Source organism: Apium graveolens, chromosome 6, assembly GCF_009905375.1.
Source record: "Apium graveolens cultivar Ventura chromosome 6, ASM990537v1, whole genome shotgun sequence".
In the NCBI taxonomy this organism is placed as follows: Eukaryota; Viridiplantae; Streptophyta; class Magnoliopsida; order Apiales; family Apiaceae; genus Apium; species Apium graveolens.
Window position 1 is genome coordinate 154,985,114 of NC_133652.1, and position 23,569 is coordinate 155,008,682.

Genomic DNA, 23,569 nt, shown 5'->3' on the forward strand with positions numbered 1-23,569 from the left:
GAGTCTGTAGATTCAGTCTGTCTGCTTAGTTCCCCCTCCCCCTATCTGGTTGAGTAAAAACCATTTTATATGATAGTTGTAACTTTTAATGAAAATATATGGCTATAAGCCTGTAATTTTTATTTTGTAAATTGAAATTTGATGGTTGTGATGCTGCTGTGAATCATATATTCATATGATGTTTAATCCGATTTGCATCTCAAATCTCAAAATTATTTTGTGTTTCTTTTTTTATTCATTTGTGTATATGGTCTATAATAGTCTAATTTATTTTACTTTTTTTTTAAAAAAATGTACAACTTCATTTTTATTTTTGCAGAAACATAATTTTTTTAAATATTTCGGTTAACCAAACCGTACCGAATAAACCGAAATATTTTTAACAATTTTCTTTTTCTGAATAAAAGTTAAATATTTTAATTTTTATTCAGAAAAACAAAATTATAAAAAAAATAACAAAACTATATATAATATATATTTTAAAATGCATGTCGGAGACTCTCTAAAAAAATATAAACAATTGAAAGGGACGGGAGTAAAGGTGGGCTAATAGTTTGTCTTTAATTTGAAGCAAAGTTAGAAGAAAACGTGTGATGTCACCTACACACCGACTCATTTCCAGATTTGAAATGTCACAAAATTATGCAAGTAGGTAATGCAAATGCAATTCAATTATACATCTCAGATCATTCTCAATCGCCGCAGCTCTGTTTAATTAATTCTACTCTAATTCATCACTTAATTTAATTCACTCTGTATATATTGCATCTCTAAACACACACACACACGCATCATTTATGTATATTCTTAGACTGATTGATTCATAGATGTCGGGAGCGAGCGGAGGTGGATCGCAAACCCTAGGTGGGCCCACACGTTGCGGTTGGGTTTTGGGGCCATCTCTTGACAAAATCATCAAAAATGTAGCTTGGAGAAAGCACTCTCATCTCGTTGCCGCTTGTAAGTCTGCTTTAGATAAGCTTCATTCTGTTTCCGATATCGATATTTCCAAAGATCCGTCGATTTTGCCTGTTTCTGCTTCTCCGCTTTTCGGTTTTAATCAAATTGATGCGGATTTATTGTTACAACCGTTAATTCTAGCTTTAGATACCGCGTCTCCTAAAGTTGTTGAGCCTGCGCTTGATTGCGTGTTTAGGTTGTTTGGATTAGGTTTGATTAGAGGTTGTGAGGTTACGGCCGATAGGATTTCAGATGGATCTAAGGTTGTGTTTGATTTGTTAGAGGCCGTGTGTAAGTGTGGCGGTTTAGGTGATGAGGTTATTGAGTTAGCCGTGTTGAAAGTGTTGCTTTCCGCTGTTAGGTCTCCGATGAATATGATTAGAGGTGATTGTCTTGTTGACATTGTTAAGTCATGTTATAATGTGTATTTAGGAGGGTTGAATGGGACTAATCAGATATGTGCCAAGGCGGTGCTGGCTCAGATGATGATTATTGTTTTTACGAGAGTTGAGGCGGATTCGATGGCTGTACAGTTTAGGAGTGTGGCGGTGGGGGAGCTTTTGGAGTTTTCAGATAGGAATTTGAATGAAGGGAGTTCGATTCAATTTGCTCAGAATTTTGTTAGTGAGGTTGTTCAGATGTTTAATGAAGGGAGGTTTTCTTCTGATTCGGTGCAGTCTACTTCTGAGTCAGTTGAGCACAAGAAAGGGGATGAGTCTGTTGACGAAGGTGATTCACCTGGAAGTTTGAGTGATTACACCAAGATTCGAGAGGATGGGCTAATGCTTTTTAAGAATTTGTGTAAATTATCTATGAAATTTTCGTCTCAAGAGCAACCGGATGATCAGATTCTTTTGAGGGGAAAAACCTTGTCACTGGAGTTGCTTAAGGTCATTATGGACAGTGCCGGTACCATCTGGCGAACAAACGAGAGGCAAGTAATTTTGCTATTCTTTCTTGTGTTGAACTCACACATTGTAAATATAATACTGGCCTATGTTTGAGTTTTTTTTTCGAAAATGATAAAATGCTGTTTCCCAGTCGAGGTAAAATGTAGAATTGCTTGCACAGGTATGCAAATTATCTTACAAATTCTGTAGTAAAGAATTTTAACTTCCGTTAAAGAGAAAAAGTGTATATAAAATGATAAACCCTTTAGTGGCATCGTGTATTGTAGCTAGTTTTGGACATTTATGATGCAAAGTGTTTAATTTTTCAGATCAATGAAAATTTTGATTAGTAATTAGTTAAGCGACACTTTGTTGACAACTTCCATGATATAACACTACTTGTTCTTACATGTCATAAGATGGTAAGAAGACGACTTTTAGGCATCATTATGTGGGAGAAAAATTAAAAGATAGACCTAAGGTGATTTAGCCGTAAAGAAAACTGAAGGAACACAAACCATAAATAATTAACATAACCTCAATAGTCAGTAATTAATGCCTTCAAAATTTTCAAAATGTAGAATTTACAAAACTTGTATGTAGAATATATGTCATTTCAGGTTCTTATAGTCACTACTTAGAAGTTAGAACTAAGAAATGGTTAAGCCGAGAGGGAAGAGAAGCAAGCTACAAGTTGTATCACGAGCCCTTTGTCAAAAAATACGACTAGCTTGAAAAGTAAGACAACTAGATGCAATCTAGAATTTTTCAGATCCCCACAGTTGGCTGAAATCATAATGCTTCAAATAAATACACTTATATTCTAGATGGAGTATATATAACAAATCTAGTTCCCCATCATTCCCCTTTTGTTGGACAAAACTCAGTCATGAGTTCTGAAGAAATAAAGACTGGTTAATTATTGTCCATCTTTCATATGTTTATTGGATGAAGACAGCATCAAATACAAAGATCTATGTAAATATGATTACACAATAAAATGTTGGCATCTCCTATTACAAAGATCATGAATCTATAACAGAAATATTGAAACCTAACCCCATGAAACAAAATCAGAGTACATACCAATACCTATTGCGGGGATACAGATAGTGATCAATACTAATAATTCTCGCGGTCAAGAACCTAGTATCATAAAAGTGACACATTGTCACCAAAACACTTTTTTTTTGCTAATTATAATTTATGTATCATATATGAAGAGTTTATACGTACCAAAACACATTACTGTTATAATTACAAACGCAATTAGGCAGACATTGCCTAATCCGTGAGAATTATCAAATCATGAGTTTTAGCTTTCAGGAATCATACTTGAGTTCTACGGATACTCAAACTTGGGGATCTTTTGGTAAGATCGTTTTGCCGAGGTGTCCGTTGGATGTTGACTTGTAAAGTTGCGAACTTGTGAGGATATAATCTTCTAGTGCAACCGTAACTACTTTAATCCATATACAGTTTTTTTACATTAAGGTAGAACATAGTAATAATCATTTGTTTCCGATATGGTAAGATTACATGGGAAACAGCGGTTCCTTTCTTCAGTGACGTCTTTGCCAGGCTAGTTGTTCAATAACTTCATATTTTAGTTACTTTTATTACTTTCTTTAACTATGTGTATATTGTCCTCATTATTATTATATTTTTTCATATAAAGCTTATTTTTATTTGACAATCAATAAATTATGGTCTAATATTGAACTTCGGCCTTTTTACAGGTTTTTAAATAATGTGAAGCAGTACCTTTGCCTATCTTTGTTGAAAAACAGTGCCCTGTCTGTTATGAATGTTTTCCAGCTTCTGTGTTCAATTTTTGAGAATTTCCTAACAAAGTTCAGATCAGGCTTGAAATCAGAAATCGGAATTTTTTTCCCCATGCTCATTCTCCGTGTGCTTGAGAATGTTCTTCAACCCAGCTTCCTACAGAAGATGACTATCCTCAATTTATTGGAGAAGATATCACAAGATCCCGAGATTGTTATTGATATTTTTGTTAATTACGATTGCGATGTGGATGCTCCAAACATCTTTGAAAGGTATTGTGTATCCCTGCTTTAGTGTCATGCTGCCTTTTAAACTTTTAATAGTCAACTTCACTAGTCTTGACTTATTGCTTCTTTAGATTATAAAATTATTGACTGTGCTATTTTAGGCTATAGTGCCTTAAGGGACTTATTCTATTAGACTAGTTTTCCCTACTAATAATGGTACTAGGCTGGTGTCTATTTGGGAAATGTAAGATTCTTATGTTTGTTTGATAATTTGATTGTTCAATCTGTACAGAGATTAATGTAGGATTTTCCATTTTTTGTGAATGTCGAAATAATGTGAGATAAGACACACACGATGCTTGGATCATAAGACGTCAAAAGTTTCTTGATTTTTTTTATTGGTTGTTTGTTGATTGCTAGTATTTTGTTAGTGGAACGGCCCGAGCCAAGCTAACATGCCTAACATGTACCATAAGCCGATCCGCTATAGCTTACTTTGGTACACTTTGGTTGTCGACTTGTGCTTATGAAAGGCATCTGAACTTAAACATAACCATAACAATGTGGGATGTTATTATTATCCCACCAACTTAGGTTGAGGTCCTTATCGAGCCCGCAACATACAAAACCTGCCTGGGCTGGCTCTTATACCATATTTAACACCCTAAGCCCTCCAAAGTTGCTAGCTATATTAGGTCAGCCTTTGGTGGATTGTTGAACAAGGCGGTACATGTTAGTAATGTGGGCTTGGGGTGTTATAGTTGGTCTCCTTATTATCGATGTGTTAAATGTTGTCTTGCTTTGCCGACATGCATGAAACACTATCTTTTAGTGAAAGATTATTTCCATGAACAACAAAATTTCCATACTGGTTGTCTCCCACATTGGAGGACCACCTATGGAAGAGGTGAATATTCGTAAATATAAAAAAGTCATGTCGTAAGCCTAATTCCTTTTGGCTGTGTGGGCGCTTAAATGTATAGGAAGCTGTTTAATTATACCAGATATTTGCAGGACTGTTAACGGCCTTCTGAAAACTGCTCTAGGTCCACCTCCTGGTTCAGCAACCACTCTGTCTCCTGCTCACGACCTTACGTTTCGACTTGAGTCTGTTAAGTGTCTGGTTAGAATCATCAAGTCGATGGGACTTTGGATGGACCAACAGTTAAAAATAGGAGATTTTTTTCCGCCAAGCACCTCCGATGATGAAAGTCGTGGAGGTGATGATAGCAATCTTTCTGATTTAGACTTGCAAGCTGAAGCAGCTGAATTCTCAGATGCGGCTACTCTTGAGCAACGTCGAGCTTATAAGTTAGAGGTTCAGGTAGAGTAATCATCACCTACCTATTATTTTTTTGACTATCAGTATCTAACATTCCTATTTTGAATTTTTTTTTGCTCTCTTCGCTGTCATGCTACTGAAGATTTATAATTTTCTCTACTATATGTTATTTCTGCTAACAAAGAATGTGTGTTAATAAATACTGACAACTTTATGTACATGCAGAAAGGTGTCTCTCTGTTTAATAAAAAGCCTTCCAAGGGAATTGATTTCTTGATAAGAAACAAAAGAATAAGTGGTTCCCCAGAAGCAGTTGTGGATTTTTTGAAAAATACATCCGGCTTGAATGAGGCTATGATTGGTGACTATTTGGGTGAAAGGGAAGAATTCTCTCTTAAAGTTATGCATGCTTATGTTGATTCCTTTAACTTCGGAGGAATGGACTTTGGAGAGGCAATTAGATTTTTCCTAAGGGGCTTCAGATTGCCTGGGGAAGCGCAAAAGATCGACAGAATTATGGAAAAGTTTGCCGAGCGCTACTGTAAATGCAACCCAACTTCATTTACTAGTGCAGATACTGCATATGTTCTTGCTTACTCGGTGATAATGCTTAACACAGATGCCCATAATACCATGGTTAAAGATAAGGCAAGCTTGTTTACTTGTTTTATGTTATGCTTCTTGCACTTGCATCATATATATACATTTTCCTTCTCTCTTATGTTTTTGTTTGTGCCATTTTAGCTGCCAAAAAAGGAAAAGTTGTTAAAAGACGAATATAATTATATATGAATCACATGTCATCTTTAGTTCCTTTATTATATTTAATTGGTTCACCATTATTCAATTTTAGATATGTGTAGGAAATTTAGGATGACATTAGTATAAACCAATGTGATGTAATAATATTATTTGACAGGAGGATTTGATATGATAGTAGTCTGTAATGTAGGCCAATACTATAACCTGATTATATATTGCAAAGTGGTAACCTGCAGTCTCGCGTATTGGTAGTAACTGCGAAATCAAGGGGTTCTGTTCTGACTTTATTTTTTCATTGGGATTGAAGATGACCAAGGCTGATTTTATACGAAACAATCGTGGAATTGATGATGGAAAGGATCTGGCAGAAGAATATCTGGGGGATCTTTATGATCAAATTGTGAGGGATGAGATTAAGATGAAAGCAGATTTGTCTGTACCTCAGAGCAAGCAGTCAAACAATTTGAATAGACTGTTGGGCTTAGATGGTATACTTAATTTTGTTTGGAAGCAGACTGAAGAAAAACCCTTGGGGGCAAATGGAGTTCTTATACGGAACATTCAAGAGCAGTTCAAGGCAAAATCGGGAAAGTCCGAGTAAGATATTTCAATTTCTAAAAATTTATATTCTTTTAATGGTGTTCGACAGGTTGATGTCTTTTAGTGGGAATATATGCATTCTCTCTAAAGTCCGTGACACATATCAAATGACATGATGGATTTTGTGAATCATAACATTGTTACTGTCCTGAAAACTTTCTTGCCTTGCTAATATATGTTCGTACTTCATTTATTGTACCGGTCCTGTTATTTATTGTCTATAGATTCAGAAGTTATAACTAGTCCTCATTTGTTTGCTACATTCCATGCAAACTTTATTATGACCTGTGCCTAATATCAAGCTAAGATGTTCTATAGCATCAAATAGCGGTAACGCTAATCTACTTAATCTTGGTTATGAAATCACATCCATCATATTTACATTCCACTGCAGGTCTATTTATTACTGTGTGACTGATCCAGCAATATTGAGGTTTATGGTTGAGGTGTGCTGGGGTCCAATGCTTGCTGCTTTTAGTGTAACATTAGATCAGAGTGATGACAAGGCTGCTACATCTCAGAGCTTACAAGGCATCCGGCATGCTGTTCATGTTACTGCTGTAATGGGCATGCAGACGCAACGAGATGCTTTTGTTACCACAGTTGCCAAATTTACTTACTTACATTGTGCTGCAGATATAAAGCAAAAAAATGTCGATGCTGTCAAGGTAACCAGTCTACAGATACTTTTCTACATGTACCTGAAAGTTGTCTGTTTTTTTTACATCGAATAATGTCTTTGTGTAATACAAGTTTTAAGGATTTTATGAAAATACTTTAAAGCTTTATATAGAATTTTAGTGGAAGTTTGGCGAAGATGTGAGACTCAAATGGCATCTGGCACCCTGACAACCGTTTGTTCTATGTTGATGTCATTTTTGAACTAATTGCGGATAACTAAGAGAACTATAGTTGAAACACTTGAGAGATTAAAGGCCCTAGAAATTGTGACATTCAGATTTAGGATTTGTTAGAGAAGCTAACTAGAAGATAGACACATGGCATATATTTGTAGAGAGGAATGAAAGGTTTTGATCAATGATTGCACTAGCAATTATATTGTGGTTTTGGTTATGCAACTTACCTGATCTCCTGATGTTGCAAAATGGGGAGTCAAAATAATAATTATTCTACTTCTAGACTATGTTGAAATTCTACTATGCAAGCAAATTTTATCTGCGGCTCTAGTGAATCTCTAATATATATTGATATGCACGGCATGCATATGGTATGTGGTTCTGGGGTGTCAGAATGTAACCATGCACTTACAATTATATTACCTAGAGTCTTTTCCCCCCTACGCAGTCTGAATAGTAAAATATATCATCATAGTTGTTAAGGCGTCCCCTAGGCGACTAGGTGGTGAAAAACGGGTAGACGTCCGACCCGTCTTCCTTTTTAGTGGGTAGGCGACACCTAGGGTCGTCTAGGCGGCTAGGCGACAGCCTAATCCGTCCAAATCCGCCTAGGCGGTCTTATTTTGACCTAGTCCAGCCCATTCTTTTTTAGGCCTAGTCCAACCCAGTTTCTTATTTAAGTTATAAGACGACTCACTTGCTACAGCCGTCACTACTTAACCCTAATCAATCATCAAGACAAAGAGCAGCCATCTATTAGGAATTCTTCTTATCTTTTTTATACACATACATATATAGACATATATATATATATATACTTCTCTTCTTCTTTTCTTCTTCCTCTTCTTCTTTTCTTTTCTTTTCTTTTACTCTTTTACTCTTTGGTAGTGTAGTTACTCTATTTTATTATAACATAAAAAATGTATGTACATATAAAATATATCCAGTTTATATAGTAAACGTATAATCCGCCTAATGATCGTCTAGGCGGCGCCTAACAGTCTATGCGGTTAGGCGGTAGAGTGTAGTCTAGCCTCGTCTTTACGTCTTATCAATTATGTATATCATGTAAATTATATGTACCAAAAAATGTAATGCAATTTGTAAGTCACTAATTGCTAATAAATATGTAGTACAGAATTAAAGCATGTCACTATCCCTAGTTTGTAGACTAGTCTAGTGGAGACTCTTACTTTTTTGTTCATTGCTATGTAAGAAGAGGTTGAAGGAGGGCTCCCAATGGAGGCCTGTGTGTCTCAATGTGCTTCTTAACAGAAATCGTCATATATTATGTTATAGAATTCATTATAATAAGCAAGACAAGTTCGAAAACATTATAGACAATGTCACAATAGACAATAACAACCAGTATTATTTAGCATCATCTAAATGTAATCAAAGTCCAAATTGTCTACACCTCTTCCTCTAGCTACTATCATCGCTTGTAACTATTGTTTTCGCTCATTGGTTTTTTCTATAATCATCTTTGTCATCTATCCTCATGTTTTTCCCCTCCATTTCTACATTGGTGTCCAATGCATCACAAAAGATGAGCCACCTTCACCACTATGTCCTAATTCATGTAGTAAAAGGTCATCACAAGTTCTTGGAATATTCGGTTTCTCATAATTATGTTTTACTTCCCTGTGGGGACTATACATGTTTATTAAAGTATTACTTATTAAGGTGTTGCGACTTCTGCAACGCTAGTAGACCTCCAGGATGGCATTTATATACCGAGTGCCTATTTATTAATCTTCGATCACAAATGGTACCAGTATTCTTGCCAAGAATGGGCTGATTCTAATTTTCTATATAATAAAATAAATTATACTCACTCCTTCCCCTTTTGTATGTCTCTTTTTTTTTAAGAAAATTGTCCCTAAGTTATTATTCTCTTCTTCCAATACAATTTTTACGAAGATTTTTCCAAAGATTACCCTTGTGCTACTATATCCAGTGTTTGACTAATTTAAGCCCTTGTGCTACAATATCCAGTGTTTGACTAATTTACGCCTGCAAACAACTCAATAAAATTTAATGCAATTGTTATGGATAGACGAGGAAACTATCCAACTAATAGTTTCTTAATATGCGTAATTTTTACGGAAGAAATTTAAAAGGGGATGGAGGGAGTAATAAATTAAATTTATAACTAGTGGTTGAATATTTTTCACTAAATACAAAATATTGTGATTACATTAAAACTATTTACTTTAATTAATAGAACAAAGTAAGATGTTTTTATTTATTTTTGAAAATGCAATTAAATAATACTTATGAAGATACAAAAATTCAGTTGTTAATAACTTAATTCTAATTTTCCAATCAAGTATGGAATTATGAGAAAATAATAGATTGTAGCTATTAATGTAAAAGAGTCTTATATGTAATGAAATATCAAGTATTATATTTGCTTTAAAATACATGGAGTGATATATATACAATTAAATTCTCAATTCTAGTAAATTGTTGTCATTAATAATAAGAATGTTTAGATTAGAATATATATGATTGTTATATAATTATGTATTTGATAATAATAAACTTAGAAGACATTTATCAGAATAGTAATAAAAGACATCAATATTATGTTTTTAACCTAATTGTTGAATTTCAATATTAAGCTTCCGGCTGATTCAGAATTATCTATATATTTTAAAATTTGTAATAATATTATAAATAATATTGAGTGATTATTAAAGTTGGTACCACTAAAAGAACCTTTGGGGGCTTCTAGAGTATATACATCAATCTATGTAGTACATACTATTACTTGTAAACCAAGTAAATATCTAATAAGAAGAAAACACTAGCTCTTATCTATGTATATGCTGCTACAATATTTTATTAAAGGAAACAAACCTAACAATATTCTACTACTATAATCTAGAATATTTAGAATATTATTATAGTCCTTATTGGTACAACTAGTTTTTATCCCTTAAATAATATAAAATACATTCAAACTCATATATTAATTTCTTTGTCCACGTTCAAAATACACTCTGTGATATGTTATGTTATCATTCTGAAATTTTCATTAAATTTGAAAATATAAATTATTATGTATAATGAAATGTAACAGTAGCAATAGATCATATAAATATGTGTAACTATGTTTATTTTGAAATATTCTACTTGTAATGATGGGAAGTTATATATTATATATGTAACAAAATGGTATATGCAATCAGGTAATTATCTATAGATATTTTATGTAAGTAATCATATTGGCCTCGTGTGCTTTTAGTTCTTTTCGTTGCCACTGGTGTCTACTCTGCATGGTAATCTTAATAATTAAATTGCTGTATCAATGTTTTGTCCTATAATTGTGAGTTTTATAATGATGCGTAAACAGATTCTGTACTTTCATCTTACATTTATCGTTCTGCCTGAGGAATATACTATTATTTTACTTAAATTTTCCTTTCTATTTAACATGTCTTATGGATATATTGTACACATGTTGCTATTATCTTATTATATATCTTTTGCTATAAATGAAAATGGGCACCTTTAGTCAGTTGCTTCTAAATGGCTCCATTTCACATGTTAAACGAGTGTGTAATCAGTGTTTGGCATATTTTAATCTTGGCAGGCCATTATTTCAATTGCAATTGAAGATGGAAATTATCTACAAGAAGCTTGGGAGCATATATTGACATGTCTTTCCCGGTTTGAGCATTTGCAACTATTAGGAGAGGGTGTACCATCTGATGCATCATTTTTTACTACGCAAAATGGTGAAACTGACGAAAAATCTCCGAAGACCTCGCTGAGGAAAAAAGGAACTCTTCAGGATCCAGCTGTAATGGCTGTTGTTAGAGGAGGTTCATATGATAGCACAAGTCGTAAAGTCAATACGTCAGGGCTGGTAACCCCAGAGCAGATTAGTAACTTTATTTCAAACCTAAATCTGCTTGATCAGGTTGGCAGTTTTGAACTAAACCACATTTTTGCACATAGCCAAAGGTTAAAGAGTGAGGCTATAGTGGCTTTTGTGAGAGCCCTGTGTAAAGTATCCATGTCAGAGTTGCAATCTCCTACGGATCCTCGTGTTTTTAGTCTCACGAAGATAGTTGAAGTCACGTAAGATTAAAATCCAATACAGTTTCCACTATTTTTTTCGCTTCACTTTAAATGATAAGGCTAACAGACTTTCTGACGTAAATTAGTTATTCAATAGACATCAATTTTGAATTTTTAATTTTAAATACCTATTGCATGTGACCGTTTCACAAAAAGCAAATCAAATAGGGTGATCAGAACTTTTGGCGGATAACTCATCTCTCCTCTTTATGATTTCATTGCCAGTCTCGAATGCATATTAAGTTTTCTTCAAACTTCAATAAGATCAGTTGGGATGGCCTTCTTTTATGCTCTCACATAGTTCTGTTTGTCTTTTTTATTTTTCAAATTCGGAATCTAACGTACATTTTGAACTTCATAGACCACTATCTATCCATGACTACATTTGTAAAATACAAGGGTCATTTAGCTTATTTTAAAGGCTTACTTGATCTTAACGGGTACTTAAATGTATTTCCAGCTATGGGGTTGACTTTGAGAATGATTATTATATAGATGAGGATTTTTATGAAAAGTTTGATTGACCTCTTAAGTAATTGAGTAGCGTTTTCATGAGAAAGAAAAAAATGCAACTTTGTTTCATACGTTCATGCAGTTGTTTCTCTTTTTCAGGCATTACAATATGAACCGGATTAGGCTAGTTTGGTCTCGAATATGGAGTGTTCTTTCAGATTTCTTTGTGTCAGTGGGTTTGTCTGAGAATCTTTCCGTTGCAATCTTTGTCATGGATTCTCTGAGACAACTAGCTATGAAGTTCCTAGAGCGAGAGGAATTAGCAAACTACAATTTTCAGAATGAGTTTTTGATGCCATTTGTTATCATCATGCAAAAAAGCAGCTCTGCTGAAATTAGAGAGCTTATAGTTCGTTGTATCTCACAGATGGTCCTAACTCGTGTAAATAATGTAAAATCTGGGTGGAAGAGTGTTTTTCTGGTAAGTAAATATCTTATATAACTTTAGAGTATGCATTTAATATTTTGGTTGAAGCCAACTATTTTACATTACTTTGGAGGATGCATTATATATTTTTCTTAAATCTACAATTTTCCCCCGTCCCCCCCCAATCACCCATATTGGCAAAAATACAGTGTTTGCAAAAGATATATCAAATGTGTCCATGAGCCTCACTGGCTGCATTGGAATCTGGAGTTAGGCACAATTGCATTTCAAGTTTTGAAATTATGAAAATAAAACCTATGTTAGTGACTCAAGCACCTTGAAGAGGATAAACTCTAGCACTCTACCTTGTTGTTTATTGAACAAATAGGATGGTGTAAAGATTTGGCCATGGTGTGTGTACCAGTACCTGCTTCTGAAATTTTTCTGCTGCTAGAAATGCTTTTATGGTATTATGTAAAAGCAGAAACACTGGTTTATAAAAAAAAATCGTCCATTATATTGATATATTAACCCTTGTTTAAGGCATTAAATATGGACCAAACTGCCCCCCTGAAAATGTAGTTTTTCATCTCTCTTTCCCTCTTATAGGTTTTTACTGCTGCTGCGGCTGATGAAAGAAAGAACATAGTTTTGCTGGCCTTCCAAACCATGGAAAAGGTAGTACGAGAATATTTCCCGCACATAACTGAGGTCGAGGCTTTGACTTTTAGAGATTGTGTTAAATGCCTCATTGCATTTACAAGTAGCAGATTCAACAGTGATGTTAGCCTCAATGCTATTGCTTTTCTCCGGTTTTGTGCTGTCAAACTTGCGGATGGGGGACTTACCTTCATTGACCAAGATAATGATGACTCATCTGTCACCGAAGTGGATGGTGATGCTACAGATGGACAAATTGTGACCAATAAAGATGATAATGCATCCCTTTGGATTCCTTTACTTACAGGTAAACTGTCGTAAAATTTTTAACTCCAGAAATAGTTGAGATGATGTGTATAAGTTGCCAAACAAGTTGGAATTGGCTATGTCAAACCCAACTGAAGTAGTGTCTATGAAACGATGGCACATCAACACTTACACTCCTATTCAAAGTGCTTTTTTTTTGCTAATTTCTATTTAAAGTACTCCCTTAGACCAAGTGCGAGCGTTGTGTTTATCTTTTTCAGAAGATCTGTGTTGAGTGTTATATGTGTGCAAGTTTTACCAAAATGAACCATATAACAGGTTCACCTTGACACTTAGATTGGACCCGTGCAAGCATTAGAAAAATATGCATTTTAAGTGACAACACATTACCTTATTATTATTATTAATAGAAGTACGAGTTTTATTATTATCATTAATATTATTATTATTATTATTATTATTATTATTATTATTATTATTATTATTATTATTATTATTATTATTGTATTATTACTTTTTGATAGTTAAGCACACAAAGCATACATACCTTGTCTTTGACAAGGTTGAACCCTTCACTGGAGGTGAAGGGAGTGAGGAATATTTCGCTAGACTAAGAGGTCTTTGGAAAGGGATCAAAGAATGCATCCCGAGAATGGAACTTGGGACCTTTCACATAAAACGAGAATCATACCAATTGGCCAAATTCCCCTGCATTACCTTATTGCCATTTTAATCATGAATTTTATGCATCTATGGTTAGTTTCACTAGCCCAGTATTATACTCAGCGCCCCCACCCAGTCTTTGACAAGGTCTGAACCCTCGACCTACAGTAAAGGGATTGAGGGAGATCTAGCTAGACCAAGAGGTCTTTGCAAAGGGATCAAAGAGAGGCATTCTGAGAAACTAACTCAGGACCTCTTGCACCCAAAACAAGAGTTATACCACTTGACCAAATGTCCCTGCTCACCTTTTCACCATTTGATCATGAAGTTTATGTATTTATGGTTAGTTTCTGAAGCCCGGTTCTCTGACATGTTATCATTTCATAGATATAGTGTATAGCCACATTAGTTCGCATCATTGTTGTATCATATGTTATTACAGGGTTATCTAGGTTGACGGCAGACCCCAGGTCAGCTATCCGAAAGAGTGCTCTGGAAGTGCTTTTTAACATTTTAAAGGATCATGGTCACCTTTTCTCTCGACAATTTTGGATCAGTATCTTTAATACTGTAATATATCCCGTATTTGAATCTGCAAGTGACTACAAGGAATCTAATGTACAATACAACTCTCTTCCATCTTCCGGGTCTCCAGTTCCTCAAAGCCAACCCTGGGACTCTGAAACTGTTGCTGTGGCAGCTCAATGTCTAGTGGATATCTTTGTCAGTTTCTATACAGTGGTAAGATCTCAATTACTTGGGCTGGTTTCCATACTTGCAATTTTTATGACGAGTACTGGTAAGGGCTATGCAAGTACTGGAGTAGGGGCACTGATGCGTTTGGTAAAAGATCTTGGAAGTAGGCTTTCAGAAGATGAATGGAATGATATTTTCCTTGCTCTGAATAAGACCGGAGTTTCTACTTTTCCCGGAGTAATGCGGCTTATAAGAACCTTAGATAATACTGAGATGCATGCTGATGCTAAAGTCCATCTTAACAATTCAAGGTTGCCATCTAATAATGGATTTGACAATGATGACTCAGAAGATGATAATTTGCAGACTGCAGGGTATATTATTTCAAGGATAAAGAGCCATGTAGCTGCCCAACTTCTCATTTTACAGGTTCTCTCTTTACTAGTCAAAATAGCATGAAAATCATTACAGCTTTCTTTAAAAACCTCTTTGACTCACATTTTCGAACTTACAAATTTGCCGAGTATATCTCTTTTATTGTAAAAGTTGTCGTGTTGCTTCATTACGAGGCAACTTTATTATAGTCTCTTGTCATGTTGAATGTTGCTCATTACATTGTCAATATTACTTTTTCTTTACATGACATATTTTGCAGCTCTTGTAATATATATATATATATATATATATATATAGCGACTGCTTTACTACTCAATTTCCTATTGATATTTAATTTTAAGTTGAAAGATATAAAGCAGGGTCGTGAAGAGTGTACGAGACAGTTTTACCAGTCATATTGATATTATTTTGTGGAAGGCAATGGTATCTGAGTTATTGGTGTATTTTGTTTTTGTTTGTTTTTTTGACCAAGTATCGGTGTATTTTGATGTAGGAGAAACTGTCCATATACAAGAAACCCATTCCCATCTGCATCACAGATAGAAATTCGTTAGTCAGACTTCTTACACATGACTGTAGTTTCTGTTCGGAAAAGCCTAATTAGATGTATAATTGTGGATACAGAACACTTTTTCTCAATATAAGCAAGCATATTAGATCACCCCTAGATTTTATATGTTCATTGAAGACCATTTTGCCAAAAACTGACCAACTCATACATTTAGCAACAGTATCCCAGCCTCCCATATATCAGTTCAACCCGATAACTGATCCAAAATATACCCTAAACCACCGTAGCCACCTTCAACATAATTCTGGTTGTAGTCGCTAAAGATCTTTCAGCCTAGGGATTATAATTTTTGGATGAATGTTTTGGTTGCCTGGGTAAGGTCTGAACCTGATAATTAGAGGAAATATGATTAGGCACCAAAGCATTCAAACACAAACAGTCAATGTCAATGGTCAATCATAATTATTCGTAATCTTAGAACACGCTTAAGATTACACGTGTTCAATAGAGATCAAGATTCCAGAGATAAAATTGACCTTGATGGTAATATGACAAGAGTCCTAATAATTATTAGTATATACAAATAAATTTGGAACTGTATTAACTATTTAAGGTGATCCTTCCAGTCTAGTTGAGTTCTGAGTAGTCACAGAGGGTAATTATTTAAAGCATTTTTGACAATCTTTAGTCGTAGATCTCTGACTGAGAGTTTTAGACATAAACCATAAGTACAAAGAAGTTTCCACATTAAACACACTAAAACTTACAAATGATATAGAAGTTCTCATACTCTGTATACACTTGCACTTTTTGACAAAATAAAAGGCCTGTGTGGGGTTTTCTAAAGTAACGAAGTTATATAGTATGATGTAATTGGAAAGGATTGGCTTGAAGGGGTATTTTTGTTTTCATCCATCTTAAGAGTAGGAACATGTAGCTGATTACTTTCGTGTCTGTGTTTCTGTTGCCCTGCACATAGATGCAATTGCTTGTATTAGTGTTTGGAAATTCCCGTGAATAATTTTCAGCACCAACTCTAAATTCTTATTTCTCTATATGCCGCTACTCACTTTTTACTCTTGGGTTTACTTACCCTGGGGAGCCTGCCATTTGACTAGTCACATTTCTTTTCTCTTCTTTTTGTCGGACAGATCTATCTCCTAATGTGTTACCTCCATTATAATTCCAAATTCCTCTGCGACTTCACATGTAATCAAATCCAACTAGTGTGAGAGATTTTTGTTCCTCACATTTTGTACTTATTTATAATAGAAGTACAAAACTGTCCAGATAAATCAGCGGTATAGATTCCCAATGGCAATTATCCAACTAGTTTGAGAGAATAACTGCTATTCCTTTCCAATATCTACTTTTGTATTAATTTTTCATAAACCGTGAAAATTGTTTGTTACATGCTTACTTGCAATTGTCAAAAATGTTGATGATTTTGGTGCCATGAAAAATTAAATTAATTCTGTCCTTTTTTTGCTAATTATTGATTCTGTCCTTTGTGACAACTATGAAATGGGTTTTTGTCCTTAATACTCTGTTGCAGGTCATCACTGATATTTTCAAATTACACCAGCAATATTTGTCTGCCAGCAATGTGAAGATCCTACTTGATACTTTTTCATGTATCGCTTCTCATTCCCACCTATTGAACTGTGAGACGACTCTACAGCTAAAGCTGCAGAGAGCGTGCTCTATCCTAGAAATTTCAGATCCACCAGTAGTTCACTTTGAAAACGAGTCTTACGAGAATTATCTCAACTTTGCGCATGATTTGCTCACTATTAATCCATCTTTATCCAAAGAACTGAACATTGAACAACTGTTGGTATCTGTATGTAAAACAGTTGTACAGATGTATCTGAACTGTGCCAGTTCAGAGTCTGCATCAGAGAAACTAATCAAAAGCCCAACCATTCATTGGATCCTTCCACTTGGTTCGGCCAGAAAGGAAGAGCTGGCTGCTAGAACTTCATTGCTTCTGTCAGCTTTGAGAATTTTGAATGGTATGGAGAGGGATTCCTTCAGAAGATATGTTTCCATAATATTTCCACTGTTGGTGGACCTGGTTCGTAGTGAGCATAGCTCAGGAGAAGTTCAGACTGTTGTAAGCAGTATATTTCGCTCATGTATAGGCCCCATAATTATGAATTCGTGATACAGGTAACTTGGCAAGGGTTCACACATACTAGTCATCTTGTCTGGTTTGGTTTTTGTTGGAAATAGTTAGGAGCAGGATGTATGATCATCCCTTCCAATTTTTGGTAGCAGAAGAACAATTCATGTAACATGTATAAATATACCGGTAATCATAGTGAAAATTTTCTTTACAATGTCTCATTCTAGTTACAGTAAGCCGTTTTAATGCCCCTAGCAATCAGTCCTGCCTCAGTAGGTTTCCCGCCCAAGCTACTGGGAATAATCTGTTTATGAGTTTAAAGCTATTAAGGGACTATTTGGTCATCTTTTGTATAATTTAATGTGTAATAGATCAAGGCTGCTAAGCAAATACACAAGGATGAAATTGGCATGATAGCTGGTTCTATTTTCTTATGTAACTTACAATTGCAAATTGAGAATTTCATAGAATTTAATACTTTGTAATTTAGATATATTTACTTGGATCAAAGGAAGTTTATTGAGTTATAATTGAACTTATTTGTTTGAATAAAAAAGAATAACGTTATTTTACGAGATTTTGTTGTGATAAAAAATTCAACTTAAATCAAGTTATAGAGTCAATTACAGAACAGAGTTAGATGAATTATGTGTTTTAGTCGTTTCTCATTCATATATATTTATCATACGTTAGTTGTTACTTGTTTCAGATGTATATTAATAAATAAAAACAAAATTTTATTCGCCTTTACATGTAAGAAAACAATTATAAACTTTGCTTTCTAGATTACCAATCTTTTCCGAACGATAATTTGAAATTAACTTTCATTATTACATTAATAGTCACGATCTTTATTTTATGTCGAGTGAAAGATTCTTTCCTAAATCCAATTGCAAACGTTTATTACAAAAGAAATTTATAACTCTAGTTTAGGACTCATCGCCAAGTAGGACCCTCCAGATAAAAAAAAATTGTAGAAATAATAGGCTGTAAGATTCAAATATTTCATTTTGGACACTAGTTTCTGTTGATAATACATAATAGCATAAACAGAGTCGTTGGCTTAGATCATTAAACTTTGGCTTATCTGCTTCAGTTTTATCTATATGACAATGACAATCACCTTATGTACATGAATTGATAATTGATCATATCCTCATAGAGTCATCAAAACCTTAAAATTTTATTTTACAGAGATTTTGAAAAAAAATGGATTTTCTGCAGTTTACACCAGCTGTCTTTGTTCTGAGCTCTCTTTCAGTGGTCCTCTTTGTTTCGATTTCACTTCTGAATAAATTATGGTTAACTCCGATTCGTAAACAGAGATTCCTCAGAAAGCAAGGAATCAAGGGCACTTCTTACAAGTTTCTTCATGGAAACACCAAGGATATTCTTAGTATGAGGAAGGAATCTATGAGCATGCCCATGGATTACTTGTCACACAATTTATTTCCAAGATTTCAGCCTCACTTTTACTCCTGGATAAAAATTTACGGTAATGTAACTATCTGAAATTTGTGTACCCCTGTAGATTCCAAAAGTCTAAAACATAGAACTGATGTTTCTACTATATGTTCTATCAAAATATATCAGGGAAGAACTTTGTGACTTGGTATGGTCCCAGAGCTGAGCTATTTGTTAGTGAAGTAGAGTTGATTAAAGAAGTCATGAACAAAACGCAAGATTATCCGAAGATAGAAATGAATACGGGGTTTGTAAAGGTTTTATTAGGAGATGGACTTGTCACAACAAAGGGAAAGAAATGGGCAAAGCAAAGGAAGCTTGCCAATCAGGTTTTTCATGCAGACAGCTTGAAGGTAATCAAGTCCATATATAGATCAATCGTTTTTCTTTACTAATGATAGTGATATTAATAACTGTACTTTTGTAGAGTATGACCCCAGAAATGATTGCAAGTGTTGAGATGATGCTAGATAGATGGAAACAACATGAAGGAAGAGAGATTGATGTTTTTGAAGAGTTCAAATTTTTATCTTCAGAAATCATTTCTAGGACAGCTTTTGGGAGCAGTTTCATGGAAGGAAAGGATATTTTCGACATGTTAACAGAGATGGCTATCATAATTACCAGAAATAGTTACAAAGTTAGGATCCCTGGTCTTAGGTAAATGCTCCATTTCTTACAAAGTTACATTATCCTTTCTCGTGGTCATTAAAATAAGGAATTACCAACTTTACCTTTGCAGTCGGTTGTTTAAGAGTAAAGACGATATTAGATCTGCAAAAATTGAACACGGAATACATGATTCTATCTTGAGGATTATGGACAGAAGAAAGAAAGAATGTGGTATGCATGGAGAAGAAAGGAGTTTTGGGACTGATTTTCTTGGCTCACTTATGAAGGCAATGATTGAGTCAGAGCAGGACAAAAGAATCACAATTCAAGACGTAGTTGATGAATGCAAGACCTTCTATGTCGCAGGACAAGAAACTACATCAACTTTGCTTTCTTGGGTTGTGTTTCTTCTTGGTAGTCACACGGATTGGCAAGAAAAAGCAAGACAAGAAGTTCTCAACTTGTTTGGCAAGGAGCAACCACATTCAGATGGAATTGCAAGGCTTAAAATAGTATTTTCTGTTCATCACTTTGAACTCTAGTTTTTCTTGGATAGAAACAGTACACATTTCATTTTGTTAATTTGATATTATTGCTGTTCTGCGGTGTAGGTGAACATGATCATCAATGAAACACTCAGGCTCTACCCTCCTGTAGCTGAATTTACACGACAAGTTAAAGAGGAAACGAGATTGGGAAACTATATACTCCCAGCCAATATCCATGTTGTTCTTTCAGCACTTGCACTACATCATGATACAAATATATGGGGAGAGGACGCACATCAATTCAAGCCTGAGAGATTTTCAGAAGGGGTTGCAAAAGCTACAAACAATAATCCAGCAGTGTATATCCCCTTTGGCCTAGGGCCACGAAGTTGTGTAGGTTTGAACTTTGCAACAAATGAAGCAAAGATTTCACTCGCAATGATACTGCAGCGCTACAGTTTTGTTCTGTCCCCAACCTACATTCACTCACCAGTACAAATCTTGACTACTCGCCCCCAGTATGGAGTCCAGGTAATGCTTCGACCTCTTTGAGGTGCAGGCATTGCTATAACAAACCCACACAATCATATCTGTATTTATCTGTCACTGTCAGGCTGCGACTGGTGGTCTAGTGGATTCACATATATGCTTTATGTACAAAAATGATAAACCCATGGTAATAACTGTCGAGGTGTACGAGTACATAATATTAACTATTGATTTACAAATATTTCTCTGAAATGAGATGTTGCTATATATATCCTTTAGCCTATCAAAAGAAAAAAGAGAGTTTCATATACATTTCCAGACTATTGACTACAATGCTTAAGTGAGAAGTGAGTTCAGCAAATCTGTCTTGTCTACATGGAATTGTAAGACCAGTTTTCCTGGATGATCAAAACCCGAATTCTTCATCAGCCTAACTTGATAAAATTTGAAAGGCAGGATCACTTAAATACGAATTCAGAACAACATATCTTCTTCTTTAGCTCTCCCCAACATAAACAGCCGGGCAAGCTTCTGGAGCAACGAGAACTATTGAACTAGCAAGGTATCTCGATAAAGAAGAGTGATGGATAATTTTCTTAACATGAGAAATACCAGGTATACGATATCCAACGATGGATTAAAATATTGTAAGAAATGATTTTGATGGTTTGGGTAATTAGTTTGTGATTTGTTTTTTACTTCCTTTTTTCCGCGGTTTTATAAAGATGAGAAATGAATAATCATTTAAAATCCTTGTATAGCTATTTTGAAAAGTGATGGGACCATATCTATTTGTGCTGGGAAACATCTCATGTTCCCAGTTGATTGCTTATATAGACGAACTGAGAAGTTGTCAATACTTCAACTTCAGATTAAAGATTTGGAGACAGAGTATGCATTGTACATATTGCCCTACTACATATGGTACCACAAAATTCAGATACATGCTTCAGACAAGGATTAGATAGTTTATTTTGTGTTTGATTATGTTTATAATCTTAGACAGCCTAAAAATATAAAAGCAGAGCTGTTGGACAGCTAAGAAATTTGATTTATCTTCTATAGCTACAGGCTACAGGACATGTTGTGTCTTGATACGCATACACTTATATATCACAAAACCTTGCTATTCATTCCATAATTGCAGGACAAAACCATGTGGTAGTGACTTATTAAGAAACCTTGCTATATAAGCATAGGGAATTTGACATACATCATCAACAGAAGCTTATTACTAAACCTTCATTTGTTTCTCAACCATACTCTAGTCCTTTACCTCCTGACATTCATCCCTGAAAACATCAACTTAGAATCATGGGTATCCGAATGCCTAGTATTCCTCATGTAAAGAAAATTCTTCTGGGGTCTTCTTTCGCAACTAAAGCAGTTGTAGACGTCCCAAAGGGCTACTTGGCAATTTATGTTGGGGAGAACCAAAGAAAAAGATTTGTCATCCCAATTTCATACTTGAGTGAGCCTGCCTTTCAAGACTTGTTAAGCCGAGCTCAGGAAGAATTCGGGTTTGATCATCCAGAGGGTGGTCTTACAATCCCCTGCACAGAAGATATCTTTACAGATCTCATGTCAAGATTTTGAAGAAGATCATGTAGTTTAGAAAATTATGTAGACTAGTGACTCCATTGTAATTAGAATATTCAGATAGTCCCTTCAATCGAACTTGATTCATTAAGGAAACCAAAGCCAATTAAAATGTTGCTTAAAAAGTCAAATTTCCACTATTCTGAAACAATTTTAAAAAATGAAGCAATTCAACACCTATCAAATGTTGCTTTGTTACTATTATTAGCACCCTTTCAAGAATTGTTAAGTCAAGATATGACTTGCAGAAAACACTTTGAGTTTGCGGAAAACAGTTGCTGAACATTGCTGATAAGGATCATAATGATTTCTCTAGTTTCATTGAAATACACTATATCCTCGTATAACTCTGTTAAGTACGTACTTGAGACATTATTCTCATAAATATGTGACAGAGCATACATTAAAGTCTGTATCCGCCACTGATTGCATGCATCATCTTCTTTGATAAATCTTGGTCAGGGGTCATACTACATCTGTTCCAAAGCGGTGCTTGGCTGTTTATACCGGGATTGAGGTTCCCATTTGATACCTGAATGATCCTGCCTCCCAAACATTGTTAAGTCAAGCCAAGGAAGGATAGTATAACGGAAAACAATTCCATAAACTTTTAGATAGTATACATAGCACCTCCCATCCGATTTGACGAGCTTCTGAGTGCAAATTGGAGAATATAGATAACTCATTATCCCTTCCTTTCCTTACTCAATAGTTATCTTGTATAGTTTAGATATGTACCATGTAATCTATAAATGAACTCTCTGTAGTTAACATTACGACCAATACAAACTGATATCAAGCATCAGTTTCTGTTATATTTCAACCAAGGCTCATTTTCATTGATGCAATGTCTCAAACAAATCACTAGATCTGTTAAGATACACTTTGTTCCTAAACAAATTACTAATATATCATTTGCTTCAGCTCATTATCTTTAGGTAATTACTGCACAGCCCAATTGGAGAAACATATGTTCTACATAAACAAAAGAAATTCAAGTTCAGTGAGCTATTGTGATAATAAACTCTCCTTTTAACATCCTTTAAAAAGTACTTGACACACTTCAAACAATAAAACTAATTAAAGTTGAGTTAATGAAATGGAAAGCAAACCATTAAACCTTAGACTCTCAATATAGTTATGATAATTAGATTAAATATATTTAAGATTTAAACCAGTTATACTAAACTCAAGCATAATTTATGAAAAAAATCCTTGTAGAAATTGATATTTATCTTGAATTACACAATTTCAGCTAATG

General features: G+C 34.7%; 3 protein-coding genes across 4 annotated transcripts; all 3 read left to right on the forward strand.

The window, feature by feature from the left end:
• Positions 1-568: 568 nt before the first annotated feature.
• LOC141664258 (brefeldin A-inhibited guanine nucleotide-exchange protein 1) lies at positions 569-17,870 on the forward strand. 2 transcript variants are annotated; one of them, XM_074470175.1, is made up of 12 exons: positions 569-652; positions 828-1,894; positions 3,590-3,907; positions 4,877-5,186; positions 5,370-5,792; positions 6,214-6,503; positions 6,901-7,174; positions 10,965-11,455; positions 12,068-12,389; positions 12,945-13,302; positions 14,368-15,050; positions 17,084-17,870. In XM_074470175.1, exons 2-12 carry the CDS (start codon positions 828-830, stop codon positions 17,693-17,695), a joined length of 5,148 nt encoding a protein of 1,715 aa, XP_074326276.1. In that variant the 5' UTR covers positions 569-652; the 3' UTR covers positions 17,696-17,870. The 2 variants fall into 2 exon arrangements, with proteins under 2 accessions (XP_074326276.1, XP_074326275.1); XM_074470174.1 differs by having other exon boundaries at positions 628-648.
• An 882-nt stretch (positions 17,871-18,752) lies between these two features.
• Positions 18,753-21,398, forward strand: LOC141664003 (cytochrome P450 CYP749A22-like). The gene is made up of 5 exons (XM_074469863.1): positions 18,753-19,151; positions 19,250-19,473; positions 19,548-19,780; positions 19,863-20,244; positions 20,344-21,398. Exons 1-5 carry the CDS (start codon positions 18,866-18,868, stop codon positions 20,770-20,772), a joined length of 1,554 nt encoding a protein of 517 aa, XP_074325964.1. The 5' UTR covers positions 18,753-18,865; the 3' UTR covers positions 20,773-21,398.
• Positions 21,399-21,858: 460 nt separating this feature from the next.
• LOC141666785 (auxin-induced protein 15A-like) lies at positions 21,859-23,082 on the forward strand. The gene has a single exon (XM_074472971.1). The coding sequence runs from the start codon at positions 22,024-22,026 to the stop codon at positions 22,303-22,305; it is 282 nt and encodes a 93-aa protein (XP_074329072.1). The 5' UTR covers positions 21,859-22,023; the 3' UTR covers positions 22,306-23,082.
• The last annotated feature ends 487 nt before the right edge of the window (positions 23,083-23,569 follow it).